This window comes from Emydura macquarii, unplaced genomic scaffold, assembly GCF_026122565.2.
Source record: "Emydura macquarii macquarii isolate MOO-44397 ecotype Brisbane River unplaced genomic scaffold, CSIRO-AGI_Emac_v2 contig_431, whole genome shotgun sequence".
Lineage (NCBI taxonomy): Eukaryota > Metazoa > Chordata > Testudines > Chelidae > Emydura > Emydura macquarii.
In genome coordinates, this window is record NW_027130568.1 from 4317273 (window position 1) to 4345261 (window position 27989).

The window sequence follows — 27989 nt, forward strand, 5'->3', positions numbered from 1 at the left end:
GGTTCAGGATTTCACCCTCAGTTTTAGAGGTTTACATTACCTAGGAATGTCCTCATCTTAAAAAAAAACAAAAAACCTCTCAGTACTGGTGGAGATGGGTGGTCACGTTTAAGATTATGTGATTCACTTTGAAAACCACAAATCTAAAACTATCGGATCTATATACAAAGAACAATTTCATTAAAAAAGGAAAAGAAGAAGAAAAGAATGCTGCATATTATGTTTTGCTTGCTTCAACAAAAAGTGTAAATATTTTCATTAAATCCAGAATATTTTTGGATGAAAAAGATAATTTTAGTATAGAAAATGCAATGATCCATTTCACACTGAGAATAAAAGATACATGATTAATTTAAGATGAGAATATATATGAAGAATTTCTAAAAATAAAAAAAAAGAATCCCTTAGGATTTGATCAGTGTATTTGTGCAGTGTAAGCAGACATTAATTCATTAGGTTACATAGTCTATAGTCTATCATCTGGGGAAATTTAAAAGTTCTGTATTATTTTGCAATAGACATATTGAGAACTACAAGTACCAACATGATAAAACAGTCAAATAGAAGAGTAACAGAAGACACACAAAGTACATTCTTTAGCTAATACTAGACCTACATGAATGCAAAATTTTATATGATTAAAACTTAATTTATTCTTGTCAAAATCACACACAATGTGTCACTGTATTAAGATAGGATGGTATACTGCTGACTCTAGTACAGTACACTGCAAGTATCTTACGTAATTGGAAAATGGTTCCTGAAGCTAACCACAAAGCTCCCATTTTTAGCTTTAATGGGATGTCATTCAGCACTAATCATTGCCCATCCTTAAGTCTCATTCCAGCGTAATTTTGGGCAAATGTAACATTTTGGGGGTAAGGGAAGCAAAAAGAGAAATACTTGTCTTGTAGATTTTTTAAAAAATTTTAAATGGCAATTGTGACAGAGTGCTAGTGAGGCTTTCCAGCGCCTTTGTAAGAATGACACTCACAACACCGACACCCCTCTTACCCAATAAATCCCTGTCAATTAAACAAAATAAGTGGGAGAAGGGGTAGGCAGGGAAATAATAAAGTCTATCAAAAAAGATCAAAGCAAAAGCCCCTACCATGGGCAAAATATTTATCCCAAAAAGGGAAAAATGCCAGAGACTCCTTGAAGTCCATTAGGTACTTTGCTATTTCTACTGATTTACATGGAAGGTACTCACGTACTATGGTGATGAGCAGCAGTATCAAATCCTAACAAAATAGATAGGCTATCAAAGGTATATGATAAGTGTACTTTATTATATAGTTGTGCAGTTGTTGCATAGATATCCCCACTACATATGTGGTGGTGGTGATGGTGTACATAGATGCTCTTAAAAATACATCAATCTCTCCACATCAGCGTTTGCTTCTGTATAGATAGAAGGAGAAAATTGCTGTAGCAATCTATCTTGTCTATCAGTATTCTGACCCTCAGCAATAACACTTGTCCATAAGTGAAGAACAAGACTTATTTTTTGAAATGTTATTGAGGATTAAATAAGCCCCAGACTCCATTTTAGCCTTTTGTGTTTGTATGAATATGAATTCTCATTTGTAGGTGACTTGAAACTCTTATGGCAGATGAAAGTAAACAGTTAAGACTTGTACAGAAGGTACTTAATTCTCCTATTCGTTTAAGAGATGACTCTTCAATCTTCCAAGAGAAACAAAATCCTTCTCAGGGAAAATTAAATCTGAAACAAATTAAAGACATTTTTGAGCCAAATAAATGTTATGACTGACCACATATCATAAGTAGTAGCTGTTGTGTATCATTGCTGAAAGGACCCTGTTTGGAGATGTGACTGACATTGTTTATATTATTCCCATGAAGCATATTTTATACAAGCTGCGTGCAGTTATTTTACTTTTGCACTGTTTTCTTTTCATTTAATAATTGCAGAACGGGGGATAGATTGATGTTACTGGGAAATTGCCTAATTTCTTTGGCAAGTCCTGGTAGCTGAACAACAAACTATATTCACTATAAAAATATGTTTCTGCCTATTTCCAGACAGCTTTTCTTTTTTTAGTGTAAAGGAGGAAACACTAAAAGTGCCACATTCATACCAAACAATTGTATTTCTTTTTTGCTGATAACATTGGGGCCATATTTGCCACTGTTACTCATATTGCACAATACCTATTCCTCAAATAGTCCCAATAAAATGGATGGGACTATTTTCTGACTAAAGTACTACCCTAGATGAGTAATGGTATCAGGATATCTAGCCTTAAAGACACAATTCTGCCACCCTTGCTGACATTAAGTAGCACAATACTCCATGAGTATCACCATTCATTTCAGTGGAGCTATTCAGTGTGGGTAAGAATGGTGGAATTTATCCTTTAACTAGTGAAAATAAAGAGATTGGTGCAATTTAACTATACAACGTATGTCGAACAGGACAGACAAAACCACTTTCTATAAAATGTACAATTTCTGCTCATGTTCCCATGCATTCACCAATGTGTGTGTGGTTGTTTTGTCTTTTTTTGGACAAAAAACTGCCCTGAACCTTAGCCCTTCTTTTGAATGAAGCTTAGATTGTCAAGATATGGTTTGGCTAAGGTTCTATTTTTTCTCACCCACTGTGACTTCCGAGAGATTTATTGAAGGATTTTGCCCCAATTCTATATGGCATTTCTTAACATTCAATTTAATGTGAACATTTTTCACATTATCATCAGAATTTATTTCTTGGTGTTGCCTAATCTAGTGTTTAATGCAGCTTTAAAAGCTGTATTCTGGAAATGGCTGATATTTTATATAGTTATGAAATTAATTAATAATATATTGGACTAGCAAAGTATTTACCATTTGGTATTATGCTGTATACATTGTATACTATGATGATATAATGTAAGCTAAGTGATAGAATGTAAAGAGTTCAGATAGTTCTTTGATGAATAGAACAATCTCCATCAAAGTGTAGGGCTAGTAATGACTATTTGGTGGAGATCAATACAAACAGCATGATATAGCATATGACATAATAGCAATATTCCAGCCTTTTATATGCTCCTCATTTCTAATACAAATGAATGAAGCATAATGCATTAAGGAAAAACTGTACATTAATACAATATCGTATATTTTGGGAAATACTTTAATGAGACGTAGCATTAATGTGACAAGTCTTTTGCTTGTATTACAATTTTCCTGCCTTGTTAATTTCACTATCTCTTGAGATTTCTAGTTTAATGGTGGTATGATACACAGTATAATAGGAATAAGCATATTGATTAAGTTGACACTTTCGTACAGACTTTCAAAACTGAACACGGATTTGCCAGGGTAATGCATGCCATTGTACGCTCAAATGACTACTTAGACACATGACTGGTTATTTGTAAATGCAATTGCTGTGATTTCCCCCCGCCCCCCACATAGGAATGTTATAGATCTGCCCTTGCTATATCTTTAAGCATTTATAGAGGAAAAGTGGATGGATGCTTTAAATCTGAATTGATGGAACAATTTTATGAAATCTCTTTAAAAACAAACTTTTTAATGTCAACAACAATCTACTTTCTAATATTTATGAAATATAAATCTAATATTAGGACTAATATGCTAATTACAACCAGTCGTCTTAGTCACCATGTACTCAGGGATAATTCCAAAGCATCAAGTTTCAGTCAACGTATGGTCTAATTTCTCTTTTTTCTTCCTAAAATATGGTTCTTCCTTCAGTGCACTCCTATTTATTATTTGAAGGAAATCATTGCATTTTCATCTTTCTCACTAGCATTAATTTACAATAATGTGTTTATTTCATTACTTATTTATTAAGGATCTTTTACCCAACAGTGTATTTAAAGCACTGCAGAAAAAAAATCAAAAGTCTGAAGCAGCACAGTATCTTTAATTCACTTATTTTGACCTAAGCTGCCACACTGCTCTCTCTGTCTGTACTGCTTTCTCTAACTAACATGGATATCTTTAAGTAATGGAAACACTCTGTTAGATAATTTATTTAAAAATATTCATTAAATAAAATTTTTGATCAACTCTTCAAAACTTATGAGGTCTGGGACAGATTTATTTTAAAAAAATTACCAGTTATGAAAAGAAATTTGGCTCTTGCAGGGTGTACTGCTAGCCACTAGTGAAATATGAGATCAGGCTTGTGAATTCATTTTGTGTGGCTCAGTTCAATGAAAAAAAGTAGTCATATGGGGATTCTTTGTCTCCCCTCTTCCCCCGCACACAGAGATTCCTTATTAGGGCTGGGTGTATTTTTTTAAAAGGTAAATTTGGTATGTGTGTTTCTTCAGCTTCCTTCTTTCTTCTCCAAAAAAAACTTGTATGATCCAATTCTGTTTCAGACTTATTCTGAATGAGAAAATCCAAATGGGTTTTGGAATTATTACAAACAGTTCAGGGAGAGCAATGATAGCAGAACTAACTTTCTATGGTTCCAAGTTAAAGATCCAGCCATTTTAGGTCTCTGTATCTAGACATAGGCAGGCATTAGGGAAAGCACAAAGAAGTAAACCAAACTCATATTACATACAAGGAAAAGGCTCTTTTATCCCCATACAACAGACAGTTTCATAGAAGAGTGGGGGATAGGCATTGCCTATAGGGCTGTATAATATGCATTTTCAATTTAACCTGGGATACTGGATTCCTGAGACATGGCACTGAGTTCTTGTGAATCAGGATACAGAGAAATAAATCTTGTGTCTGCAGCAGCTACTGTACTGTGAGCTAGAGCAGAAATGGCATAGTCCTACAGCCACTGATCTGCAAGCTCAGGGAAAACATCTGGAAAAAACTATCTAAAAATCTTGCAACTAACAAGATTGTATTTTCAGAAGAACAGACTGCAGGCTGCTGCTAGTTACATTTCTCTTGCAAGAAGCAGTGTAAAATTGGGGCCACCTGTTTCTTTACATTTGATCTCACCTTTTGATATTTACATAGCAGAGCAGAATACTTGAATATTTGAGGAAATGAAAATGTGAGTATTTTGAGAGTATTTATGGCTGCTCAAAATATGCCTTACAACATATGGCATAAAGGTATAAAATAAGCTAAATTCTACAGTGACATACAGTGGTTGCCACTAAAAAGTCAACCTTTATCAACAGTTACCATATAGAATATGATCTAGATTCCACTTGAAATAAATGAGTATTTTTACCACAGATTTCCATGGAATCAGGATTGGACCCACTGTAATAGGTCAGATACTTCAGAATTTCCCTGTACTTGGAAGAAGAAAAAAATTGTGGTACTTCAGTGGGTGTGGCATGGCAACTTGTTGATTCTTAAAGATGAGCACTGTTTACAATGTCATAAATTACATATTTGGTGTCAATTACTCAGAAACTCAAAGTGTTCTAATCCAAATTGCACAAGTTTGGTGTTCCGCAGATGCGCGAAAGAAATCTTCTATAAATCCCCTTATTACATCCTTTTGTTATAAGGGGGGATGTGGTAATAGATTCAAAGGGTGTGTAGCCATTTAAGGTATCTCAGGGTGTGTGTCAAGGGGGAAAGCTCCACCTAGATAATCCCGTGCATCTAAAAAGTATTAACAGGAAAGTATAAACTTGAAACATCCCCATGCTTCACCTATACACTCTGACTTTCATCAGTACCTCAATAGACAATAATTTGTGCTTCTGAAAGTGTGCATACAGAACCCCAGTCTTGTAGAACAATGTTTCTCAACCTTTTAAGTAGCAAGTACCCCCTAACTTCTGAAAAATTTAATAAGTACCCCAACACTCAATTTTCCACGGGATTTTATATTTACAGACTAATGTGAGCCATATGTTGGAAGAAGGGCTGAGTATATAAAGCCGTGATATGACAGATGTTAGATCTAGTGGAGATAGGGTTACCACCTTTATACCAGGGGTGCACAACTCAAGTATGTACCTGGGCTAGAGGTGATGTCGGCCAAAGCTAGGAGGCTTTGAGCAGCATGCCAATGCTGGGAAATATAAAGCGCTGCACCAAATTTTTTGCCATAGATTTGAGAGGAGGAAGGGGTGAGAGAGAGACAGGGAAGGAGGGCAAGAGAGAGAGACAGGAAAAGAGGGTAACTGGTAAAATCTGGGGCTGTCAGTTGTCAATTTCACTGTTCAGCTAGAGCAGTGAAATTGACAAGTTTTCTGGGCACTGGGCTTTGAGCCAGGGAGGGGAGCTGCCATCTGGGCAAGTTGCAGGCGGCTGCCACCTGGCTGCTAGCCTAGGAGATGGGCGACTGCCACCCAATCCGAGCTGGAGCAGAGGAGGGACCCAGTGATGTGGGCAGGCAGTTGCTGCCCATCTTCAAGCTGGGGCACTGGAGGCTGTCCCTTGGCTCGGAGCTGGTGTGCAGGTGGCTGCGAGCCCAGCTTGAGAGACGCAGGAGGCTGCCACCAGGCTCCCACCTTCCTCCTCCCCTTCACTCTGTTTTTCGGTGGGTACCCCCTGCCTGTGTCGCGCGAACCCCCAGGGTTACGTGTACCACAGGTTGAGAAACTATGTTGCAGAAGACTCCGTTGTTGGACTGAACAGCATTTCCATAATTGAAAAATAAATGTATATGGTATTAAATTGTTATTTTTTGTAACACGTAAAAATGGGTTATACAATTACAATGTGACTACAGCCTGATGTAATCATAATTTCAGTATTTTCTTTACTTGGTTGTATAAAATATCTTATTAATTAGTGGCAACAGTTTACCTATATCAATAAAATATGTTTTTGCCTGAGATTTATGTAAGTATAATATATTCTTCAAATGTTTGGCTGTAAGTTCATGATTCATATATTTCCATATATTTTATACTTTCCAAAAAGGTTCCAAATTTCAACTATTAAAAGTATATTTTCAGCATAGACAGTAAATGTTCAGAGTTCAGTGACTCTGTTGGTTCTCTGTTGACTGCCCATGCCATTATGTTGATTTGATTTTCTACATAGTTTCTCATATGATTAAAATATATTTCTTCTGAATGGGATTTTCTGCATGACTTGCTTTTCCTTGCTTTTGTCCTGATTTTGTGGGGGTACAGTTGAAGTTAATCACCAGTGAGGCATAACAATTTGTAGTAATAGCTACAATCAAGGAATGGACTGAATCCGATTACCATAGTGGGTTGCAGCTAGAGATGGGCCCCAAACTACCCTACCTTCCCCTCTGCAATTTGGAAATTTTAGATCTGGATCCATACCTTCAGAGTCTAGAAATTTCTTGTTGATAAAGATCTACAGGGGGCATTCACAAGAAACCTGAATGTTTCTTTCAGTAGGGTTGTGTTTTTTCCACCTGCTGTGACTTTGGTCTTATGAGACATGTGGCTTAAGAACCTACTCACCGCTTTCAAAGGTTTTCCATAAAAGTCCTCCTTTAACTATAGTGACATGAGGCTGGATTCATGAACACAATATTGATTTTTGGACACTTATTTTTCTCTCTGATGTTTGTACGAGAAGGAGAATGGCTTTACATGTATTTACCATCACCTCACACGTGTGTCTTATTTACTTACATTTATAGGATGAACCCATTGAACCTTTGGGTGCTGTAACAGTTCAGTACTGTAGGAAAATGTAAATTTAAACAACAAAATAAATTTCCTCAGGAAAAATGACAGGCCTTGTGTGATGCTATAAAAGTCAGTAAACTTGGACTTTGTGAGACTAATGAGGAAATGAGTTCTAGAGTTGAGTTTGTTCCATTCTCTTAGTTTCCTTCATACTGATATCTAGCGATAAGCAGCCCAGATAATCTTAATAATCAAGATGGATTTAAAGCAACAATAATCTTTCTTTTCAGATGAAATTACATAAAAATAATTTTTTAAATTAAATTATTTCCATCAAGCAGGACTTGCTGAAAGATGCTTCCTGGATAGCCTACACATGCGCATGAACGTGCGCGCGCACACACACACACACACACACACACACACACACACTTTTGCAAATGGGAAAAGTTTGAAGCTGTTGTGGGTATGCAAGTTGATTTTTTACCAAAATGAGCTCTTTACAATTTTCACCTATCTCTAATCAATTCAGGAACAATGTTCAGATTTCTTTCTTTTTTTGTTTTAAAAGGTTCATAAATCAAGGCAAAACAGTGTGTCTGGGATTTTTTGGTTGTTTGTTTTTCGCTGGTTTTGAAACAGAAGTTATTAATCCTAACTCAGTCATAAAACTAGCCCGTTGATCAAATACTTATTTCATGTTGTACCTTCTTTTGAGTAAATTACTTCATGAATTCCACTGATGTCTTTGTTTATTTATGGTTATTTTCAGAACTGGAGGCAGAAGAGTGGTGCAAACATCTTTGCATGGAGTGTCTAGGAACTCGGCTCAACGATATAAGCCTTGGGGAACCTGATTTGCTTGCTGCTGGAGTCCAGAGGGAGCAAAATGGTAGGTAACCATCTAATCTGACCATTCCAAATATTTCTGTGTTAGCTCTTCTTAGTAGGTTAACAACATTCTATATTTGTTGTGGGTGTTTTCTTCATATCTCCTAGAATATCTTGCCTAATAATTCATAGTTTTGCTCTATTTTAGCATATCACAGTATGTGTTGGATTAATAAAGAAAAATTGAACAGATGCAGGGAGGGAGAAAATTCTGACTAACTGTAGTAGCAAGTCCATGACAAATATGACAGACAGACTATGGTCACATTTGACATGGGAAATTAAAATCATAACTTCTTTGGCTCCAGAAACACCAGCTTCTACAGAGAGAGAAAACAGCAGCCATTCTAAAACAATCCTTAGAAGAAATTGATGAACATTTGAAAAAGTTACCCCTTTGGGTCAGGAACCATCTTTTTGTTGTATGTTCATACAGTGCCTAGTACGATGGTGCTAAGGCCTACCAAATACAAATAATAAATATAATGGTGGGGGATGGTCAGTTGAGAAGAAAGTCTCTAATCTCCTTTTGTAGGCAGGTGTAGATAGAACAGACAAATGCACAGGAGAGTATTGGATGTTGGTGGTTGAAATCCGCAAGCACTAAACAAAATCTTCTGATATACAGTCTTTTAACACCGGTTAATGAATGTGGTGAGAACAGAGAATATGTTCATTTATTCCATCCCAAAATCACAGCACTTCTTTATCAGTCATTCTTACTCCATGGAATGAAGTCCATGTCTTTTAACAAAGTAACACAAAGAAGCTTAGATAGCTATAAAATAGTACCAGTACCATTATCTTTTCTTTGCAAACAAAATTACGTCATTAAATTATGGAAGGACAAGCATTTTTTCAATATTATTTTATTTTTTAACTTGTGGTAGTGTCCGAAATGCATTTGAATCCAGTAACATGAAACATGGAGACATTTGTCATCCTGCTAGTTCTAGGAAAGAATGTTCTTCAGGTCCAGTTCAAATAAGTCTGAGGCCTTTGTTAAGCTGTTTGTTTGGGTCACTCACGGCAAGATGCAAGATTTAACATGTAATATGGTTCACCTTCACAACTGCCTTAGACCACTATATTAAGTACAGGAGGGTGGGTTGACGGCCAGGTGGGGAGGTGAGGGTGATCAGGAATATATTCAAGAAAAAAAAAACAACAATCTCATCCTGACATATTTTCTATCATCTGGCATATGTATATAGGTTCTTATATTGTGGAAACAAGTGTGTATGTGTTTGAACCATAGGTGGACCATAGGTTGGGAACCATAGGTGGAACCATAGGTTGGGAACCATAGGTGGAAGTTTCCTCAAAGAGGAAGAAGAATAAACCTGTGATATGCTCAAATGGGCTGCAATAAAGGGAGAAACATTTTTATTTCCTAGAGGACTCAAGATCTCATCAGAGAGCTCTGAGTCAGTGTCCTGAAGCTTTGTGTCATAAGCAGCAAGTATCACAATGAGATTTCTCATCTTGTACCTGATAGAGTGGGGCTCTCATGACATAGGGTCCCCTGAAGATCCAGGTTGAGTAGCACTGTCTGAACTGGCCTTGATGCAGTTGCTGTAAGATAACAGTTAATTGAGTTGCTACTGACTATTAAAAATTGGCACATAATAAAATAATTAGCATCTTTATTGTCCTGTTGTAAATAAATGGAATGAAACAAATACAATTAGCTGGAAGGCACAGGGTCTTGCTGTGAATCACATGGATAAGACCACAAGGGGGTATGATTAGTGGTACCTCTTAAAGCAAAAGGGGCTGAATGAAATCAATGTTTCAAGAACAGTCTGTGCTGAATCATTAGTTACAGTATCTCAGACAGTGCAATTTTGATACATATGCCTCCATGTAGAATTCTACATTTAAATTAGCATCTTTAAAGTTCAAAGTTGCTATCCTAGTTAGTTGTATAATGCAAAGCAAGTGATTATTTTCTTAAAATCCTGGTAGGATGTAGAAAGGAAATCAGATTATATTATTACTGGCATCAGTCTACCTTTCTGGTTGACATAGCTGCCACTGTAAGAACTTGTAGGTGCACTCAGTTGTCTTCAACAGTTTTTGGATTTTTTTAGCTAAAATAAATTGAATAGAACTGTGGACTTCAGATTACCTTGGTTACTCCAAACTTGGAGGCCTCATTCTCAACATGACAGTTTTATGGAGTTTCTGAGGAAATAGGTTGGTGCTCTGTGATAGAAATATCTATTTTTACATTTATTTTTCATTAATCAGTGGTACAAAATAACGAGTTCTACCCATTTGCAAGATTCTACCTCATAAGGGCTCACATTCAAAGATTGTAGCCCGAAGGGCACTTGAAATCAATAAAAAGACTGATGAGGTTTGGGTCACCTGAAACTGAAAGGTCAAAGTTTAAATTTGCAGCCCGTAAAGAGCAATAGTGTGTAACAAATTTCAAGATTCTTCCTCACTGTGAAAATGGCAATTAATTATATAGGTGTTATGTAACTGTACTTAACATCTCATAATACCTTTCAACCCAGAATCTCAAAGTACTTTATAAGCATTAATACATCATCACAGCATCCCTCTTAGTCTGGTTAATATTTATGCAGGGACAGATAGAAACACAGGTGAAGATGCACCTGAATCCTAGCAGCAGAGCAAGGAACTGAACCCCAAAGTCTCTACTCCTAGTTTCCAGTTCTTACTACTAGCATGTACCACTTTTTGAATTTTTCTAGGGCTATTCTCTCAGGAAGGATTGGATATGGCTGAACTTGTTGTCTCTTCTCTCTTGTTAAGGTTATGACTGAATTTTCAGTTTAATTAGACTTTGGGTGCTAAATTACTATTGATATTTTGTAAGCTAAAATAATTGCATCATGGTGACATAACATCACAAAGTTAATATTTGTATATCCTCACAAGACAGTACTGCTAGAGGCAGCCCTACTTCACTGTCATTTGCAAATGGCCCCACATCCATAAACCTCTGCTGAAGTGTTTGCCAAAGCTAGGTGCAGACTCTACTGATAGATAATTACTGCTACTCAAAGAAGCACTAACTTAATAACCGTTAACTTCCATAATTAATTTTGTTTTTCCATCACAACATTCTTAATATGTTATGTTCTGCATCTCCCCTTATGTTTCCATGCTACACACCTTTTCTCTGGAGGTTATGAATTCTATGCTGAGAACATTTGTATGCCATAAATTGGTATGACAGTTGTTAATGTAGATTGAAATGGGAGGGAGAGTTCTTGCCACATGAGCCAAAGAGGTGGGGGAGGTGTGGAGATCATAGCCCATCCAAGCTAAGGAGGGGATAATGGAATTCCCATTTCCCCTTGCTTTAGCTCTTGGGTCTGGCAGAATAGCAAATGGGAGGTTCTAGTTTTCAAGTTTTGTAGTGAGTTGTTACACTACTCGTGTAAGCCTTAGGACTATGTGACCTCTTGTAATTGAGACATGTTGGGTGTCACTTTAATTTTTACACCTAGTGATTTGGGGGATTTTGAAAATATTTGGCAATATATACAATATGGACAAGTTCATCAGCTTCTCCTTGTTTGACATGTACATGCCCATTTACCCTCCCACTCCACACTCATGTGGGTCTAGGGTGACCAGCTATCCCAATTTTATAGGGACACTCCTGATATTCAGGGTTTTTCTTATATAGGTGCCTATTACCCCACAACCCCTTTTTCATACTTGCTACCAGGGGACTCTGTGGGTCCCCTGAGATGAGCAACAGATTTTAGGAGGGAGGATACTTGGGGTTTTGTGACATAAACAAAAAGAAACGTCTTGCAGCATGCTTTTTGACTGGAAGAATTTATATTCAGGGTGTCAGCAATATAACAATAGGGTCCTGGGTTTTTCAGTTTGCTGGCAATTCTTTTTTTTTTTTTTTTAATTTCAGAATAGTTTTTTGTTTTAATTTAGAGAATTATTTAGTTTTTATTTTTTAAATAAAAGTAGATGTTTTTAATTAGAAGTCATTTAAAATAAAAAGATTGAAATAAAGCACTTTATTTCTTTGAGTATTTTTTTTTTAATTGAAACAATTTGGCAAAATAACACACATTCATAAACTGTTTTGGTATTGTAGAGCATGCATTTTTTACCAAAAAATAGTTTTGGTCAAAAAATTTCACCCAGCTCTACTCAGATCTTTTAACTAAATTATTAATGTTGCTTGCTTGTGGCTGAAATCTGTGTTAGCCTAGTGGTTTAAACAGATTGGCTTTTTTATGATTTTGCATGTTTGATGGCTGCTAACAAGATACAAAACCATTTTATAATTCTTTTCATTGCTATACAATCCTTATTTGTTACACCCCAACCATTTTTTTTCTACTTACTGGTTTTATTAGATCTGTGGCTTGTTGTGAAAAATACATGTTCACATTTTCTCTTTGGCTTTTTTGTTCATATTTTGAAAATCAACTGCTGTAGGTGGTAAACAGCCAGCGCATGAAGGAAAGTAGAAAAGGTTAAACATTTTAGATTGTTGTAATGATTGCCAATGTAATATAGGTAGTACTAGAGGGATGGACGGAGGTTCCCTTTCATCCCCCATCCACTTCACCACCACAGTTATTCCCTGGTGATAAGAGTTAAGCAAGGATGTGGAGGTAGTCCGTGCTTTTAATGGGACCTCTGGCTGGAAAAGACCTGCCACTAGGCAGGGAAAAAAAGAAGAGTTTTAAGCTACTGCTGTGCAGTACACATCGTTAATAGTATGAAGTCACCTCTTTGGATTCTATCTCTATTACTCGTAAGAGGTATTATTACTCATGTTAATCCTTAATTGTAATGCTTTAAGTGGCTTTTAGATGTTTTCTTTATATCCTAGACTCATAATTCATGGCTGAGTTGAATAAAATGTATAGGAAACTGAGATAAAGCCTCCCTTACTCTGCCTCTCCTCTTACCTTTTTCCCCTCTCCAAAAGCCTCCTTGGATTACTGCAGTTCCCCAACCCCTTGAACTTCAGCAACCTGTCTTCTAGTTAGATTGCACTTCTCTTATTTACATTAGAAACTCTTGGGGCCACAGACCGTCTTTTTGGCATGTTTGTATAGTGCTTACCACAGTGGGGCTGGAGCCTTTAGGCACTATCACAAATAAATAATAATAATGCTAATAAAGAGAGGCTGGACTCTGTTGCATCTGGATCCTGATAATTTCCACTTACCCTTAGACACAAGTGAAAGATCTCTTGAGAGTATGGTACACTGTTCCCTACTACACCCATTCCTCCTAGGATTAATGGACTGCTGACACAGGAAATAAGGGGCCTAGTGTGAGGCCTCAACTCATTTCTATACAACTGCACATTGAATCTGTTGAACGAACCTTAATAATAGACAAAGTGCCACTATTTTAATTTGTTTAGGTGAGTTCTTGTGTTTGCCTGAAGAGTTAGGTTCTTCTGGCCAGATAAAACAAAATGTTTCACTGTTTTAGTTTTTAGCACTATGTTCTCAATCTCCTTAATAAAAACGAAGCTGTTGTCTGTTGACAAACCTAATTGTACATTTACTTTACCACTGGGAAAATTCTGGAGCAATATTTGCTGTCTCTTTCTGTTTGTTTTTCCAAAAAGACCAATATACACTTCTTTAAAGGAGGGCAAATCATATTCTTGTGTAGTGGAATAGGATTTTTCTCCCAGGAGAAAATAAGGACAGAGTCCAGGTCTTTGAGGTTGTTAGTGAAGTTATATCCAACACAGGACTGCTTAGTGAAGGACTGGGAAACAGAGGTAATAGTGATTGAGAATGGATGATACTGTGATTGCTGTTAAAAAATCACACTTTACCAATAGCTACCCCTTACCAATAACTGATATGTTATACTATGCTTTTATATTTTAAATAAGAGAGAATGGTGATATCGCAAATAATGTGGTCTATGTTGACTTTTTAATGACAATCATGGAATAGATCAGTTATATGTAAGGTGGTGAAAAACTCACAGGCAAAGACATCAATTAAATTAAAATATTTTTAAAGTGGTACAAATCAAACATGAAATAAGATAATATAGGGTCAGATCCTACCAGGTGTTGAATGCCTTCAACCACCATTTTGATAGATATTAAAAGTGCTCAGAAAATTACAAGATTAGACCAATAGAGTTATAGTGTTAGAAGGGACTGCAAGGATCAGCTAGTCTAACCCCCTGCGAAGAGTCAGAAGGAAGAAGCGGGCCAGAAAGACATTCTATCTATCAAAGGTGCAAAATGCTAAATATGAAGGCAAAAACACAACCAAAAGCAAAATCTCAAAGTGTTGTACCTGATTATCAGGGGAATAGACATCAAAAACTAAAAGTCCTTTATGCAGCTTAATTGGGAATCCATACATAATGAGCTCACTCCTGCTTGTCTTACTTCTTTCAGTAGGAGCATGGCATGAATAAGGATTTGGCCCTATATATCTTATATTATCCTTTTTTTTCAGTAGTTATTTTATTCGTTTCTGGTTCCACATGTTTAAGACAGAATGTTGAGTCTGTTGTAAAGCCCAGTGAAGTCTATGGAAAGACTCCCACCAACTTTAGTTGACCTTTGATCAGACTCACAGGGCCAGATTTTCAAAAGTGCTCAGTTTATACAGAGATATCAAGATAAGTGGCATGTTTGAAATATGCCCATTTGTGGGCCAGATTCTTAACTGTGTTATTTAGTTTTAACCAGACATTTCCATTGATTTAAATGGAGTTACGGCAGTGTAAAATTGATATAAGTGACTGGGCAAGTATATCCAGATTTTAATGCAAAAGTTTAATAGGGCTTTTGCTTGGGGAGGGGGGGGGGTGGGTGTGTGTGTGTGTGGGGGTGTGTGTGTGTGGGGGTGTGTGAGAGAGAATTAGATTTTCATTCCTTTTCACTCTTTCCATATTATCATTGACTAATACCTCATAATTGATTTCTTTAGTAAAGATATTTTGTTAGCTATTGTGTTGTCTTTCTTTTTATAAGTGTTTTTTATTTGGAGGATACCATAGCATCTCAGTTGCAGCAAACTCATTAACTGCCCAAATGTAAAATATAACTGGTTCAACAAAGGTCTTGAATTCCCAGAACAGCTTTAGTCATTCCTTTTTATATACATTGAAATTACAAACTTAGTCAAAGCATACAAAAAATTATATAAATCAATTACACTCATCTGATTCATTTTCAGAAAATGTCTTAGGTCCATTGAATTAATCTATGTGATTCACTGTGTGACAAAATTTTGCACATATTTTATTTGTTTTCTGTCATCCTTAAACCATTGTTTATTCTTTGAAATTTGAAAAAGATAAAATACAAATTTATGGTTAGTATTATTCAAATAAGACATTTATTTAAAATTTTAAAAACCTTGAATTCAATATGTATTGTCTGTAATCAAAGTAAATGGTGTATAGGGATTCTGAGTCCTAACCATATTATCTTTCTTATGATCAGATTTACAACTTCTTTGCTGCCTTGCTGATTTATAAGTGAAATTAATTAATTTACAATAACTTTGATATTTAGGAAGTTAATCTTTCTACAAATTATTTTGTAAATGATGTAAAATAGAATAATTGCTATTAAAGAGGTAAAAACAATATTTAAGGGCCAGTTCCTCTGTTGGTGTATATTGGGTAGCTCCACAGAAGTTACACTGATTCATACAAGTGAAACTATCATTCAATTTGCATTTCTTTTTATCAAGCTGTGGTCGTGGCTTTCCCTAAAAAGACTCCTGGCCTTGGGCTATAAACAAGAAATGTTACTACTTGAAGATGCTATGAGTGAAAGACCTTTGTTGACCCACCTGGAAATGATCCAAGTAAAGTTAGTAGCCCCAGGACTGTAGTTTGAGGACCGCTACTTTCAAGATGAAGACTAAGAGCTAGATTCACAAAGAAACTTAAGTGTGGTGACGCTGAGTATCACCACTTTTAACTTTTAGGTGTCTAGAAAATCACTGGGATTCACAAAAGACTTAATTTGGCACCTAGACTCTCTATACAATGAGTAGGGAGAGAGAAGCTCCTGGAGTGGGACTCTCAAAAGCCAGCATGCTAGGTGGCTCCTTGCCTAAGCTGGCCCATAGAAGGTGCCAAGATGAGGGATATGTGCTAGGGCCCACCCCTCTTTCAGAGATAGGCATCTAAGTCTGAGCTGCAGGAAGGTGCCTCCCTCTGCTTGGGATTCTTAGCTGCAAACCCTCTCTTGGTGTTAAGCATCTATGCCATTTTTGCAAGAAGCCGGGGAAGGGGAGAGGAGGAGTTCCCTCAACTTTGAGCCAAGTGGTTAGGGTATTCACCTGGACTTGAGCCAAGTCCTCCCTCTCCCTGAGGGGGAAAAGGAGTTTGAACAGGGATCTGTCACTTCTCAGGTCAGTGCCCTAACCACTGGGCTTCTGATGTGATGCTCTCTCAGTCTCTCCTGTTCAAGCTGTTCCTCTGGATTTATAATTTAAAAATGAATTGGAGCAGAGAGACTGGATCCTGTATCTTCCACCTTGCAGGTGAGTTCTATAACCAGGAGGAAACAGGGTCACTCTCATGCTTGCATTCTCTTTCTCTCTCTCTCTCTTTGGCCCAATGTTGAAACTGTTCTACTGTGGATAAATAATGAAAGAACCATTGGACTCTGTAGCTGGGTAGCTAGACCACTCACCTGGAAGGTGGGAGACACAGTCCCCCTGTTCCAATGAATATTTAATTATATATCCACAGTGGATATATCAACAGATGAGACTGAGGAAGCCCCACAACGCAATACCCTATAGCTCTGTGACTAGGGCGCTGTGACTCAGGGAACTCTTGGCATCAAATGGCAGAGGACACAGGGGTTGCATAAGATATTACAAGAATCCCCTGGGTCAGATATATGCATAATAGTTCACCAAAGGGTAGTATGTGACATCTCTACTGAGAGCCAGTAGCCCACTGGTAATCAGAATAATTATGAAATGTATGGATAGATAATATTTAAGGAGTTATGTATCTATACTGAAAATTATGCCCCTAAGGTCTTGGAGTAGAGGCAGGTCACTAGGAGGTTCCTTTCAGGCAGGAAATAACAGATGCTTATCTTCCTGTCTGACCATATGTGTGTTGCATGCTTCACAATGGAGGCCTATTTGCATGCTGAGCCACGGACAAAAGAAGAGATTGTTTCATCCTGTGAATTTCCTCTCTTGGGATTTCACAAACAGCCGGGCTTGCCTCATTTATGTCTAAAGAAAAAGGATTGCTGGGTATATCTGGGAGTACAAGGGAACACACAGTTCCTTCACCTGGGAGGCAAGTTGAGCAGCATACTTGTCTCATGAAAGGAGGATCACAGCCACGTCTGGCTGTAAAACACTGGAAGGACTTTGAGTGAGCATTGCTCTATGAGACATGAGAGCATCTAGTTAATTAACTAGGTTTTAGAATATGTTATGATTTTATTTTATATGTCATCATTTGTGTCCAAAACTACTACTTGCTATTACTTGAACCTCTATTTTTTGTTAAATAAATGTACATTCTCACTACAAGTATAGCTAAGTGCTATGTATTAAGTGGAGCAGTGATCTGAGGTGGAACTGGTAAGCTGAGATGTACAGTTTCTTTGGAAACAGGAAATCTGTGAATACTGTAAATGGCCAGTAGAATAGGGGATGGAGACTCCAGGGGGACACTCAGAAAGCCCAAAAGTTACAATATACCTATTGCTAACCTGTGAGGAGACAGTGGGGCCTGTGTAGACCTAAAGAGGAATGCATGTGTTGCCCAGGGCCGGTGGAGCTGGGAAGCTGACCCCTGGCAGGCATAGACAAGGCTTCTACACACTAAGAGCAGAAGGTAGCGAGGTGCCTTGTATCCCTAGGTACCACTGGGAAGCATCAAAGTTGTCATAATCTTCACCCCATTTACTGGCTAGCTAAAAGTCATACTCCAGGCACTGATATACTAGATAATATAGATTTTTTTTGAGAGTTTCAAAAGTGAGACAATCAGAAACATAAAAAAGTTATGGTTTGTTATTTTCTGTTTGTTTATTTTGGATAGGGGAAAAACAACAAAAGAGAGGACAGGATAAGTAAGCCAGAGACATATACTAAACATACCTAATTGCAGATGGAAAAAACTTTGTGTAGAGTGTGGCTTAGAAACTAAGAGAAATGGGAGAGGGGATGAAGTCTTTACTCATGGAATATGACAAGCATCAGGGAGAACCAATTAGCCCATTGTGCCAGAGGCCAATGGGGGTGCAGGTTAGGAAACCAGCATAGCACAGATCCCATCAGGTCAATCTTGCACTTATAGGTGGCCAAGATAGTGATTCAAAAGCTGGAAGTGTTGGAGAGGACCAAAAGCTGGAACTAGCTAACAGAGCCAAAAATCAGGAAGCAAAGGAAAGGGCTCAGGAAAGGGAAATACTAGTTCAAGAAAAAGAGCTGGAAGCAGAGGAGTGAAGGTGGAAAACAGAAGCCCAAGAAATAGAGATGGAAAGGCAGTGCAAGCTTAAAAAGATGGAAATACAAGGACAGAACTCTCAGTCCACCAGTACTCCTCCCCAAGGATCACCCATCTGGGTCAGACTATGTCTGAGTTACAGGGAGATGGATTGCATCAAATAATATTTGACTACCTTTGAAAGGATATGCAAGATACACTAAATCCCTGATGATCAGAGAATGACTGTCTTAATTCCCAAACTGACTGTAAAACCTTACAAATGTTTAATGATATGGATGTAAATGTTTTATATTGTATGATCTGTTTAAAGGGTCTGTATTAAAAAATTACTCCAGAAGCATATTGAAATCTCAAAAAAGTTGATAAAATAAGTTACAGGATTTATGTTCATAAAATGGGGGATTATTTGAGAAAATGGATAAAAAGTAAAGGGGCAGAAACTTACGACAAGTTGGTAGATTTATTTGCTCGTAAGCAGTTCTTTGATGTCTGCTCTGATGAGGTGAGGACAGTGGTGTGCGAAAAGTCCCTAGCAAATGTGGAAGAGGCATCTGACTTACACCTGGAAGTGAGACCATTCATAGAGCATGGGTACCAAAAAGAAGGTCAAAAGCCATAAAAGGTGTTCCCCACTGTGTTTCTGGGAAAAACAAGGGATGGGAGGGGACTAAGCACACATCACCTCAGTACCAGTCTGTTCCTGGTAACACTAATTATTGGACCTCTGCCCAAGGGGGCAGCCCAAGAAAGTACTTCGTATGTGTTCAAGGGATCCAAGAAACAGTGACGTAGTTATGGAGAGTCCAAATACAGTACCCAGAACCCACCCAGGTTAATGCATCTACTCTTCAGTCGGAGACTTTAGTGGTGGCACAGGGGGTTCTAGTTAATGTTGTCAGGTCTGACCTCTTGGAGGTAGACAAAGAATTTATTAGAGAGGCCAACGTAAATGATAAAGTGTGCCAGAGGTGGAGAGACATTGGTGCCCAGATCTTTCCAGTCAGAAGAGATGTGGTTAAGGAGGTTGATATGCTCCCAGAAGAGAAGGTAAAACTCCTTGTCTTGGGGCAATTTAGTATGATGAAGCCGTTTGTCCACACTGAATTAGGAGTGGGAAGGTTTAAGAGGTACTTTGAAAATTGGGGTTCTTAAGAATTTACTGGCTGATGTATCAGTGGAAAATGATGTAATAGACTCCTCAGAGCTGTTAATATTATGACCCATAGCAAAAGGGAATATGTCTGTAAGTCCCCAGAGGAAAGCTGTGAGGAGGAAGAGACAGCTAAGAGGATAGAGGAGTCCTCTGCACCCTTGTCACCAGAAAGTAATGATGTGTCTCCAAGTTAGGGGAGTTGCTGCCTCCCCCTTGCCTGAGATAACTCTCAGTTCAAGCAAAAGCCAAATGGAGTTTGCTGCTGAACAAAATACAGACACATCCTGAAAGAGCATAAGGGAGGCCACCCTCAGTAATGCCCCAGAGAAAGAGACAAGGAAGGGGCTCTTTACAGAAGAGGGAAGGATTTATAGTGAGGCCCCAGTTGGGGAAAAATAGAAGTCCTGGGGAAGTCTTCAAATAATTGATCATGTCCACAAAGCATCATATGGCATTAATGCCATTAGCCCATGATTGCCCTTTTGTTGGTCACTTGAAAATGGAGAGGACATACAAAAGGCTAAAGAAAAATTTCTATTAGCCCAATATTCAAAATGAGATAAAGAAATACGTCATAACTCATGACTCAGATCAAACATGAAAAAAATAACTGAAACCTGCCGCATCCTATCCAGCAACAAATGGAGTAGTTGTGAGATTCAACTGAACCCTAAAATCTACACTAAAAAATGTCTGTAACCAAGAAGGCAAGTGACTGGGATGTCATGTTATCACGTCTGTTGTTTGCTTACTGGGAGATGCCACAAGAGTCCATGGATTTTGCTCTATTTGACATCCTCAATAGGAGAAAGGTCAAAGGTCTCCTGGATCTCATTAGAAACTCCTGAGGGTGTGGCACTGAAGCAGGGGAGGGAGGGAACTGGTGAATGCATATGTGCAGAGGCTCAAGGAGGTGTTAAAATCCATGATGCAAATAATGCAGAAAAACCTCACTAAAAGCCAGGCAGCTCAAAAAGAATGGCATGATCAGTCATTTAGTGCGTGGGATTTTGTAGTGGTGTTGCTCCCTGTAAAAAGGTACAAAATGCAGAACTCATGGGAGGGCATTTTTCTGTCACTGTAGAAACATCACCTCTCTCAGCAATGATAGCGAGATTGATGGGGGTGTCTAAGGAAATTTGCCAATGCTCCTGTGTCAAGATAAAGGACTTCTGTACTCCAAGGCCTACATCCTGGACTGAGTCACATAACTCAAGTACCTGACTCTGTGTTGCTCTGTTCCATGGAAAGTTGCAGTTTGGAATGCAGCCTGGCTTCATGCCCTCTGTGATAGAAGGGTCTGTAACACAGCAGATTCTCTGACCCAGACTCCACCACACCCAGGCTCTCCCCACACCTGATTCTAATGTCTAGAGGGCAATTGTGAAGCTGAACTCCATGCCACTCAGAAGATTGCACCCTCAAACTCGTCCCTCAGACTGTCTTGTCTTGTTTAGTGGAATCACACTTTCTGTCTATTTGCATGGCCCCCATCACTGTATTATCAGAGAACTTCATAAACATTAATGAATTTATCCTCCCAATTTCAGCAAGTATTATGATCCCCAAATTTACAGATAGCTAGAGACTGAGACAGAGAGAGAGTGAGTAACTTGCCCAAGGTCATTCAGGGAATCTGAGGCAGAGTTGGGGGTTGAGCCTTGATTTCCTAAACCCTAACCATGCAATTGGGATCAGGGTTTGCCTCTGAAAGCCAAACTTTTCCTTGACTTCATAGAGAGACTTGAAAACCTTCTCCAGCCGATGTGACCCTAATTTTTAGTTCCTTGCATTATTCCTCAGCATTCACTTTCCCCCACAATTTCCTATTGTCTGCACACTTTCATAAATTTTAGTTTCAAAATTGTATTTTTAGTTACAAACAAAACAGAAAATCTGTAAAACAAACATTTGCTCATTCAGTGCACGTAGGAATAACTTCTGTTATTGCCAGCCTGAACAAGTTCCTATGGTTCCACTTGGTTGCCTTGCAGCTGATGTTCAATTTAATGAAACACATTTCCTCTGAATCCATGACACCTCACCTTAGACGTTGACCTTGAATGCAGAGTAGACAAATGTCTCCTGACAATTGGAGTATATCATGTCTTCTGAATGCCCTCGTGCAATACCGTCCTCAAACAATTCCAAGAAGTTAGGTTTCTTGCTGTGATCGTTTTGGTACCTTTTAAATCATGCTGAGCTTTTCTCCATGAATTCAAAGTTGGTTTTGTATATTCTACAGTGGAAACTAAACGAACTGGCTTCTTTTATTTTTCTGTCCTCAGACCCTTCCTAAATAATAGCATAGTGCATGAAATTATCCCTGAAAATTAAAACCTGCACAAAGTGACAAACCTTTCTCCACTGGTGCTGGTGCCATTGTGACCATGGAAGCCAGGGGATTCCGCTATACAAGAAAGGGGCAGAGTTTCAGGGAATGTACATCCCTTGTTCAGTAGGTAGTCCTGTTAGGGGCTCCTTGTGTGCTTGGGGTGGGCCAGACAATCACAGGTTATCTGGACCTTTCATTTCAGTTCAATTGAAAGAGGGAGGAGGATGCTAGGGCATGGAATAAGTAGGCCATTCATCCAGTTCTCTTTTTCTATGGTTTGTCCCCTCTCCGCTACAGAGATAAAACCAAATGTGGTTTTATTTTGTATTATGAATGGAGGATGCCATTTTGAAGAGCATGATGCTCCACCCCGCCAGTGTGACTTCACACACTTGTAATGTGCAATGTCACACTGGAGGAGGAGGTGTATGGAGCAGTGCATTCTTCAAAATGGCATCCTCCTTGCAGAATGATCTCTTACACATTGTGCATGCGAGGTCACACTGGCGGGAACAGGCCCATACTATTCCATCTATCTGTCAATCACTTCTGTTATCTCACTCTCATACTTTCCAATTCCCCCTCTATTTTAGGGTTTTGCATAGTGGTGCCCATCACTGTGGTATCTAAGTACTGAACAATGTGATCTTGATTTCTTGATCTGGATTTTTAATACAAAGAGTAAGTCAGCCACTATGATGTTCTCCAGATTCTTCACTCAGTAGTCGGTGTCTAAGGGCTTTATCCAATGCCAACTGGTATAAGTGGAAGTTTTTTCATTTACTTCCATGGCATTGGATTAGACCTCTACTAAAGAAATCTCTGTGACCAGTAAGGGAAGTTCTTTATAGGGATTTTAACTGCACCTGCTAAGCTATTTGTGCTATCTGTTAAAGAACTTTCACTAAACATTTGTAGTTTCACACATGGGATTTCAGTCATAAAATACCATTTACAGGGCTAACACCCATTAGTATGATTAATGAGAAATGGAACTTAAGAGAAGAGGTTGGATGGCCAGGAAATTGAGTGAATCAACTGGGGAGGCACTAATGGGTCAAAATTAAATTGACTGAGACAGAATAATGTTGGGGATGACAAGTTTTCTTATAGCCATGCAAGGCTGCAAATTTTACTGTACATGTGATTGTTTCTTGATCACATTAATTCCTTAACCAAACTTTTGTTTGTTTCTGCCCCTACACTTCTAGCTTATTTTGTATTAACTTGGCTGCTCATTTACAACTTCTTCCTCCACTGGTCTATAAAAAAGTGTATAAAACAAACATTGAAAATGCAGTCTGGTCTGTTGCTTACACACTTACTGCATCAAATCATTGTTCCTTTATTAATTTTTGAAGGCACTTTTCCTAATTGACCCTTATACAGATGGGTAAGTTTCCAACAGATCATTTATAGAATGAGCATTCCTAATGCCCTGTCTTGAATTGTTATTTTATTCATAGCTTTGGTCTTTTTATCACTCTTCTTCTTCTTCTTCTTTCATATGGCTTGGGTAGATAGCAACAATTAAAAATGTATATCTTGATTTGATAGCCAGCACATTGCCACAACAGTGAATGTCCTTCAGGCTCCCAGCAAATAAATGAAGGTGACACTCAGATAGGATGTGCTCCATTGTTTGTGACTGGTGACCGCAGTCACCTACAGGTGTTTGCCTCTTTTTCCATTTAGAGAGGATTTGTCCACATCTCCCATGAGATGTCCTGATGTGATGCAATCTGCAGCAGTCTTTATCACCCTTAAAAGCAGTAACACAAAAGTGCAAGTGACCTAGTCCCACAAATGCAAGGAAATTTAGAGACAAATCTACAAATTGAGGCTGATATTCTGCCCTGGATCATGCCATTGTGCCTTGAGATCCTTAAGAATTATTTGCAGCCTCAGATTTGACCATTTTTCTGTTGTTTATTTACGTGTGTGTATTTGTGTGTGTGTAATATACTTGAGAGTAAACTACAATTTGATTTAAAATCCCCATCCTCATGGGCTGTTTCATCCATGTGAGTAAATGACGTTTTATATCATTTAATTTTTCAAAGCTTTTTGTTGCTTTTCTTGACTACTCCGCTACACTATTCAGATACTTTAAAAAAGTGTTGTCTTCTCTTTGACCTTCTTCCTACTTTATTAAAAAAATCTGTACTATGGAGTGACAGCACACCTAGTAACAATTTTGGAAGACCCTTCACAATATACTGTACAGAACTAAATTTTACAATGGTTATGTAACGGGGGGTAGTCAAAAATGCATGTTTATGAATTGTGCCTCACTTGGCAAATGGATATCTGAGCGCACAAAAAAAAAAAGTCCATCTAACCGACTTTTTTGTGCAGTTTACAGATATGCAGAACCAGTTGTGGGTCTTCATACACAAAAACAGTTTTTTGTATGTGCAACAGTTGCTCTGATGTTTTTGCCAGTATACCTATTGTTCTATGCCTTGAAAATTTGATACCCTATATTGTAAAGGATCCAAAGTTGTTAGGTCAGTGTGACTCTCCCTGTAGTAAAAAGTTAGGTAGAGATACCCTCCTAAATTGGAAGGTCAGGAGTTTCACACTTATTACTGAGGGCAGTGACCTCTGACAAGGTTAAAGTACTTCAATATATCTTTGAAGGTCATTAATGATGATAAGGTCTCAGTGAGCCGTGTTTCTAGAAGTACTGTATGTAAAATGTCTGGAACCAGATCCTCCACTGATGTAAATGGCTATAGCTTCATTGCCTTCACTTACATCAGCAGAGGATCTGACTCTCTATTTCTGAAATTTCTGTAGCCAGGCAAATTGGTATTATATTAATTTTTCAAATTAACTCTCTTTTTCACCAGATTTCCTTCTTGATTTGCTTTTTCCTTCCTAGAGCGATTCAACGTGTATCTTATGCCTACACCAAATTTAGATATCTATGGGGAATGTACAATGCAGATCACACATGAAAACATCTATCTCTGGGATATCCATAATGCCAAGGTCAAGCTGGTCATGTGGCCTCTGAGTTCTTTGAGGAGATATGGACGTGACTCAACATGGTTCACATTTGAGTCTGGAAGGTAAGAGCTAAGGAAATGTGGCAACTGGAAAGAAAATGCATATTACTCCATTGTTCAGTTACTGGGGGAAATATTGTTACCATGGAAACTCTGGCTGATACTTACTAACAATTACCTGCCTACCTCTAGATTTTGAAGATAACATTTTGCTGTTGGAGGGAGGATACACTGATGTGGCGAGTGAGAATGATTCTTGAAAGGCAGATCCTCTAAGTTAGGCTATTCCATTTTTCTTGAGTGAACAAGAAAGAGTAAATGTACTGCACATGCTATCTCCCTTTTTGTGTTATTTTTCAAAATGCCTAATATTCAAAGGATTTTATCATGCTCAACATTTAAAAGCACTGAAAAAGTATAAATGCCACCCTTCTGTTTGTGTCCAGCTTCTTTCCATTTGTATCATTGCTGAGGTGGTGTTTCAGATAATGGTGACTGTGTTATCAGATTTGAGTATTAGAGGTGTGGCTACACTCATGAAAGCTAGCAGGATATGTGTGTGCATGATGCTGAAAAATTAAAATCTGGTGAATGTCAAGGTTTCTTCTTCCTGTAACATGAAAAAAAAAACAACATTGGACAATAAATGTCATACTTTTCAACATTTGTTAAGAAATTAATGATGTCCTCCTAGTGTATTCATGTAACTGGAGTGGGACAATAGAGTTCTAAATACTCATTATCATTTCCATTCCTGGCCCACTTTGTTTGCACCTCCTTACCTGTTGCTGCCCCTTTTAACCATTGCACCTGCCCACTTTTCTTTCCTTGTTGCTTTTTTGGGTTTCCTGCTCTCACCTGCTCACTCTAGGAGGTTATTATCCCATATTATCCCTTCTTTGCCTACCCGTTACTTCGTCTTGTATCTTAATGCTCTATATTTTTCTAATTTGGTCCCCAGTCCTACCATTGGCTCTAGGCAGGCATGGCCCCGCACTGTGCAGAGACAGTTGCAGGATTGTAGTCATCCATGATATACTCTTTGGGACAATAACATTGTCTCTTAATAATTTTTATGAAGTACCCTTAAATGTGATCTATATTCATGTTAAATAATACTAACAGTATTAACAATGCTGCATTGGCTGGCTGTAAATATACATAGTTCAAATACATCCTGGATCCTACAGCATGTAGTGCAGCATGGTGCAGCAAAGTGCATTAGAAGAATATGATTTATAAAACACTCTGTGTTGTGCTCTAACTGTCCAATGTAGTCCCTGCAGGCATGCTCTAAAAGGTACCTAATGTGAATTAAAGTAGTCCTGTTTTTTAACACGAACATAGGAGCCTTTTAGAGTGCGCCAGCAGGGTCTACACAGAGCAGTTAGAGCGCAACACATTCGAGCGCTTTATAAATCAGACCTTTCTAATACACTTTGCCACACCATGTAGACAAGCCCTGAGTTTATTTTACAATTTCTTTTTTATGATACTCACATCCTTATAGCTTTGTGCATTAGGATTGATTTCCACAGAGGTTTTTTAGAGTGCTACTTCATTTCCTTAACATCTTTGCCTTTAAGAAACTTAATAGGATTATTCCAACAAAACTGATGGAAAATCTGCAATGGCTGATCAGTGATTCGGTTATACTTTCAATAGATCAATCAGTGTGAACTAATTCAGATGTAGGTTTATAGAGAAACTTTTCTACTGCAAGCTAATGGACAGAGTAGCAAGTGCATTCTTGGGTGAGATTGGTTACAGAAACCACTTAACTGATGGCAGATTTTAAAACAATTATATTGTAAGATTAAAACAGACTGAAAGGGTGAGAAAAATCTGAAAACACAGGATAAATGTCTATAGTTATTTAATGCTTGTAGCACTATAGCATCTTCAACAGACTTCTTTTTTGTCAATTAAAATAGTTATTTAATAAAAAGAAAACCTGTCAAAGGGCAAAACAGTCTACATTAACTGGGCTGAGGTTAACCATACAGCATAACTTTGTGTATCTGGCATTACACAATGCAGCCTAATCTATGTTTCATGCATTGTGTCAGTGAGTAAATGAAATCTCTCCCTTAAAGTCTGATATGGCTCTAATTAAAGTAACTGGAAAGACTCCTTATTGACCTCAATGAGAGTTCACTTGGGCCTTTAAATAAGAGATAAGTCCTGTAATGAGAGAAACATTTTGATGACATTTTCTATTGAAAAAATGTTGTTTCATTGAAACTGAAATGTTTTGCTAAAACATATTATTTTCGATGAAAATTTTGTCGGAAAAGTTACTTGGGTCCTGGATGGAATTTGAGAGAGAGGAAAACCTGCTCTAGAACAGCTAATTTTCCACTGTTTCTGGGCACTCACCTGGGAGATGGGAAACCCAGATTATAGTATTTGCTCTGGCTAATTTGGAACTGGGAATTGAATCTGAGTCTTCCACATCCCAAGCGAATGCCTTAAACACTGAGCTATGGGCTACTCTGCAGTTGGTCAGTCTTTTCATGACAAAAATGATTTTCTAAAGGTCTTACTTTTGTTCCATATCAGAACAAAAATAATTTTAAATCTCAATGCTTTTCATGAAACAGAATTGT

At 38.0% G+C, this 27989-nt stretch overlaps 1 protein-coding gene across 2 annotated transcripts in view; it reads left to right on the top strand.

The window, feature by feature from the left end:
• DOK6 (docking protein 6) overlaps positions 1-27989 on the top strand; it is a 372406-nt gene that overhangs the window by 194139 nt on the left and 150278 nt on the right. For both annotated transcript variants that reach the window (XM_067537434.1, XM_067537433.1), the window contains exons 4-5: positions 8305-8424; positions 25254-25443. In XM_067537434.1, the coding sequence (XP_067393535.1) occupies positions 8305-8424; positions 25254-25443 (310 nt within the window). The remainder of the gene's footprint in view (positions 1-8304; positions 8425-25253; positions 25444-27989) is intronic.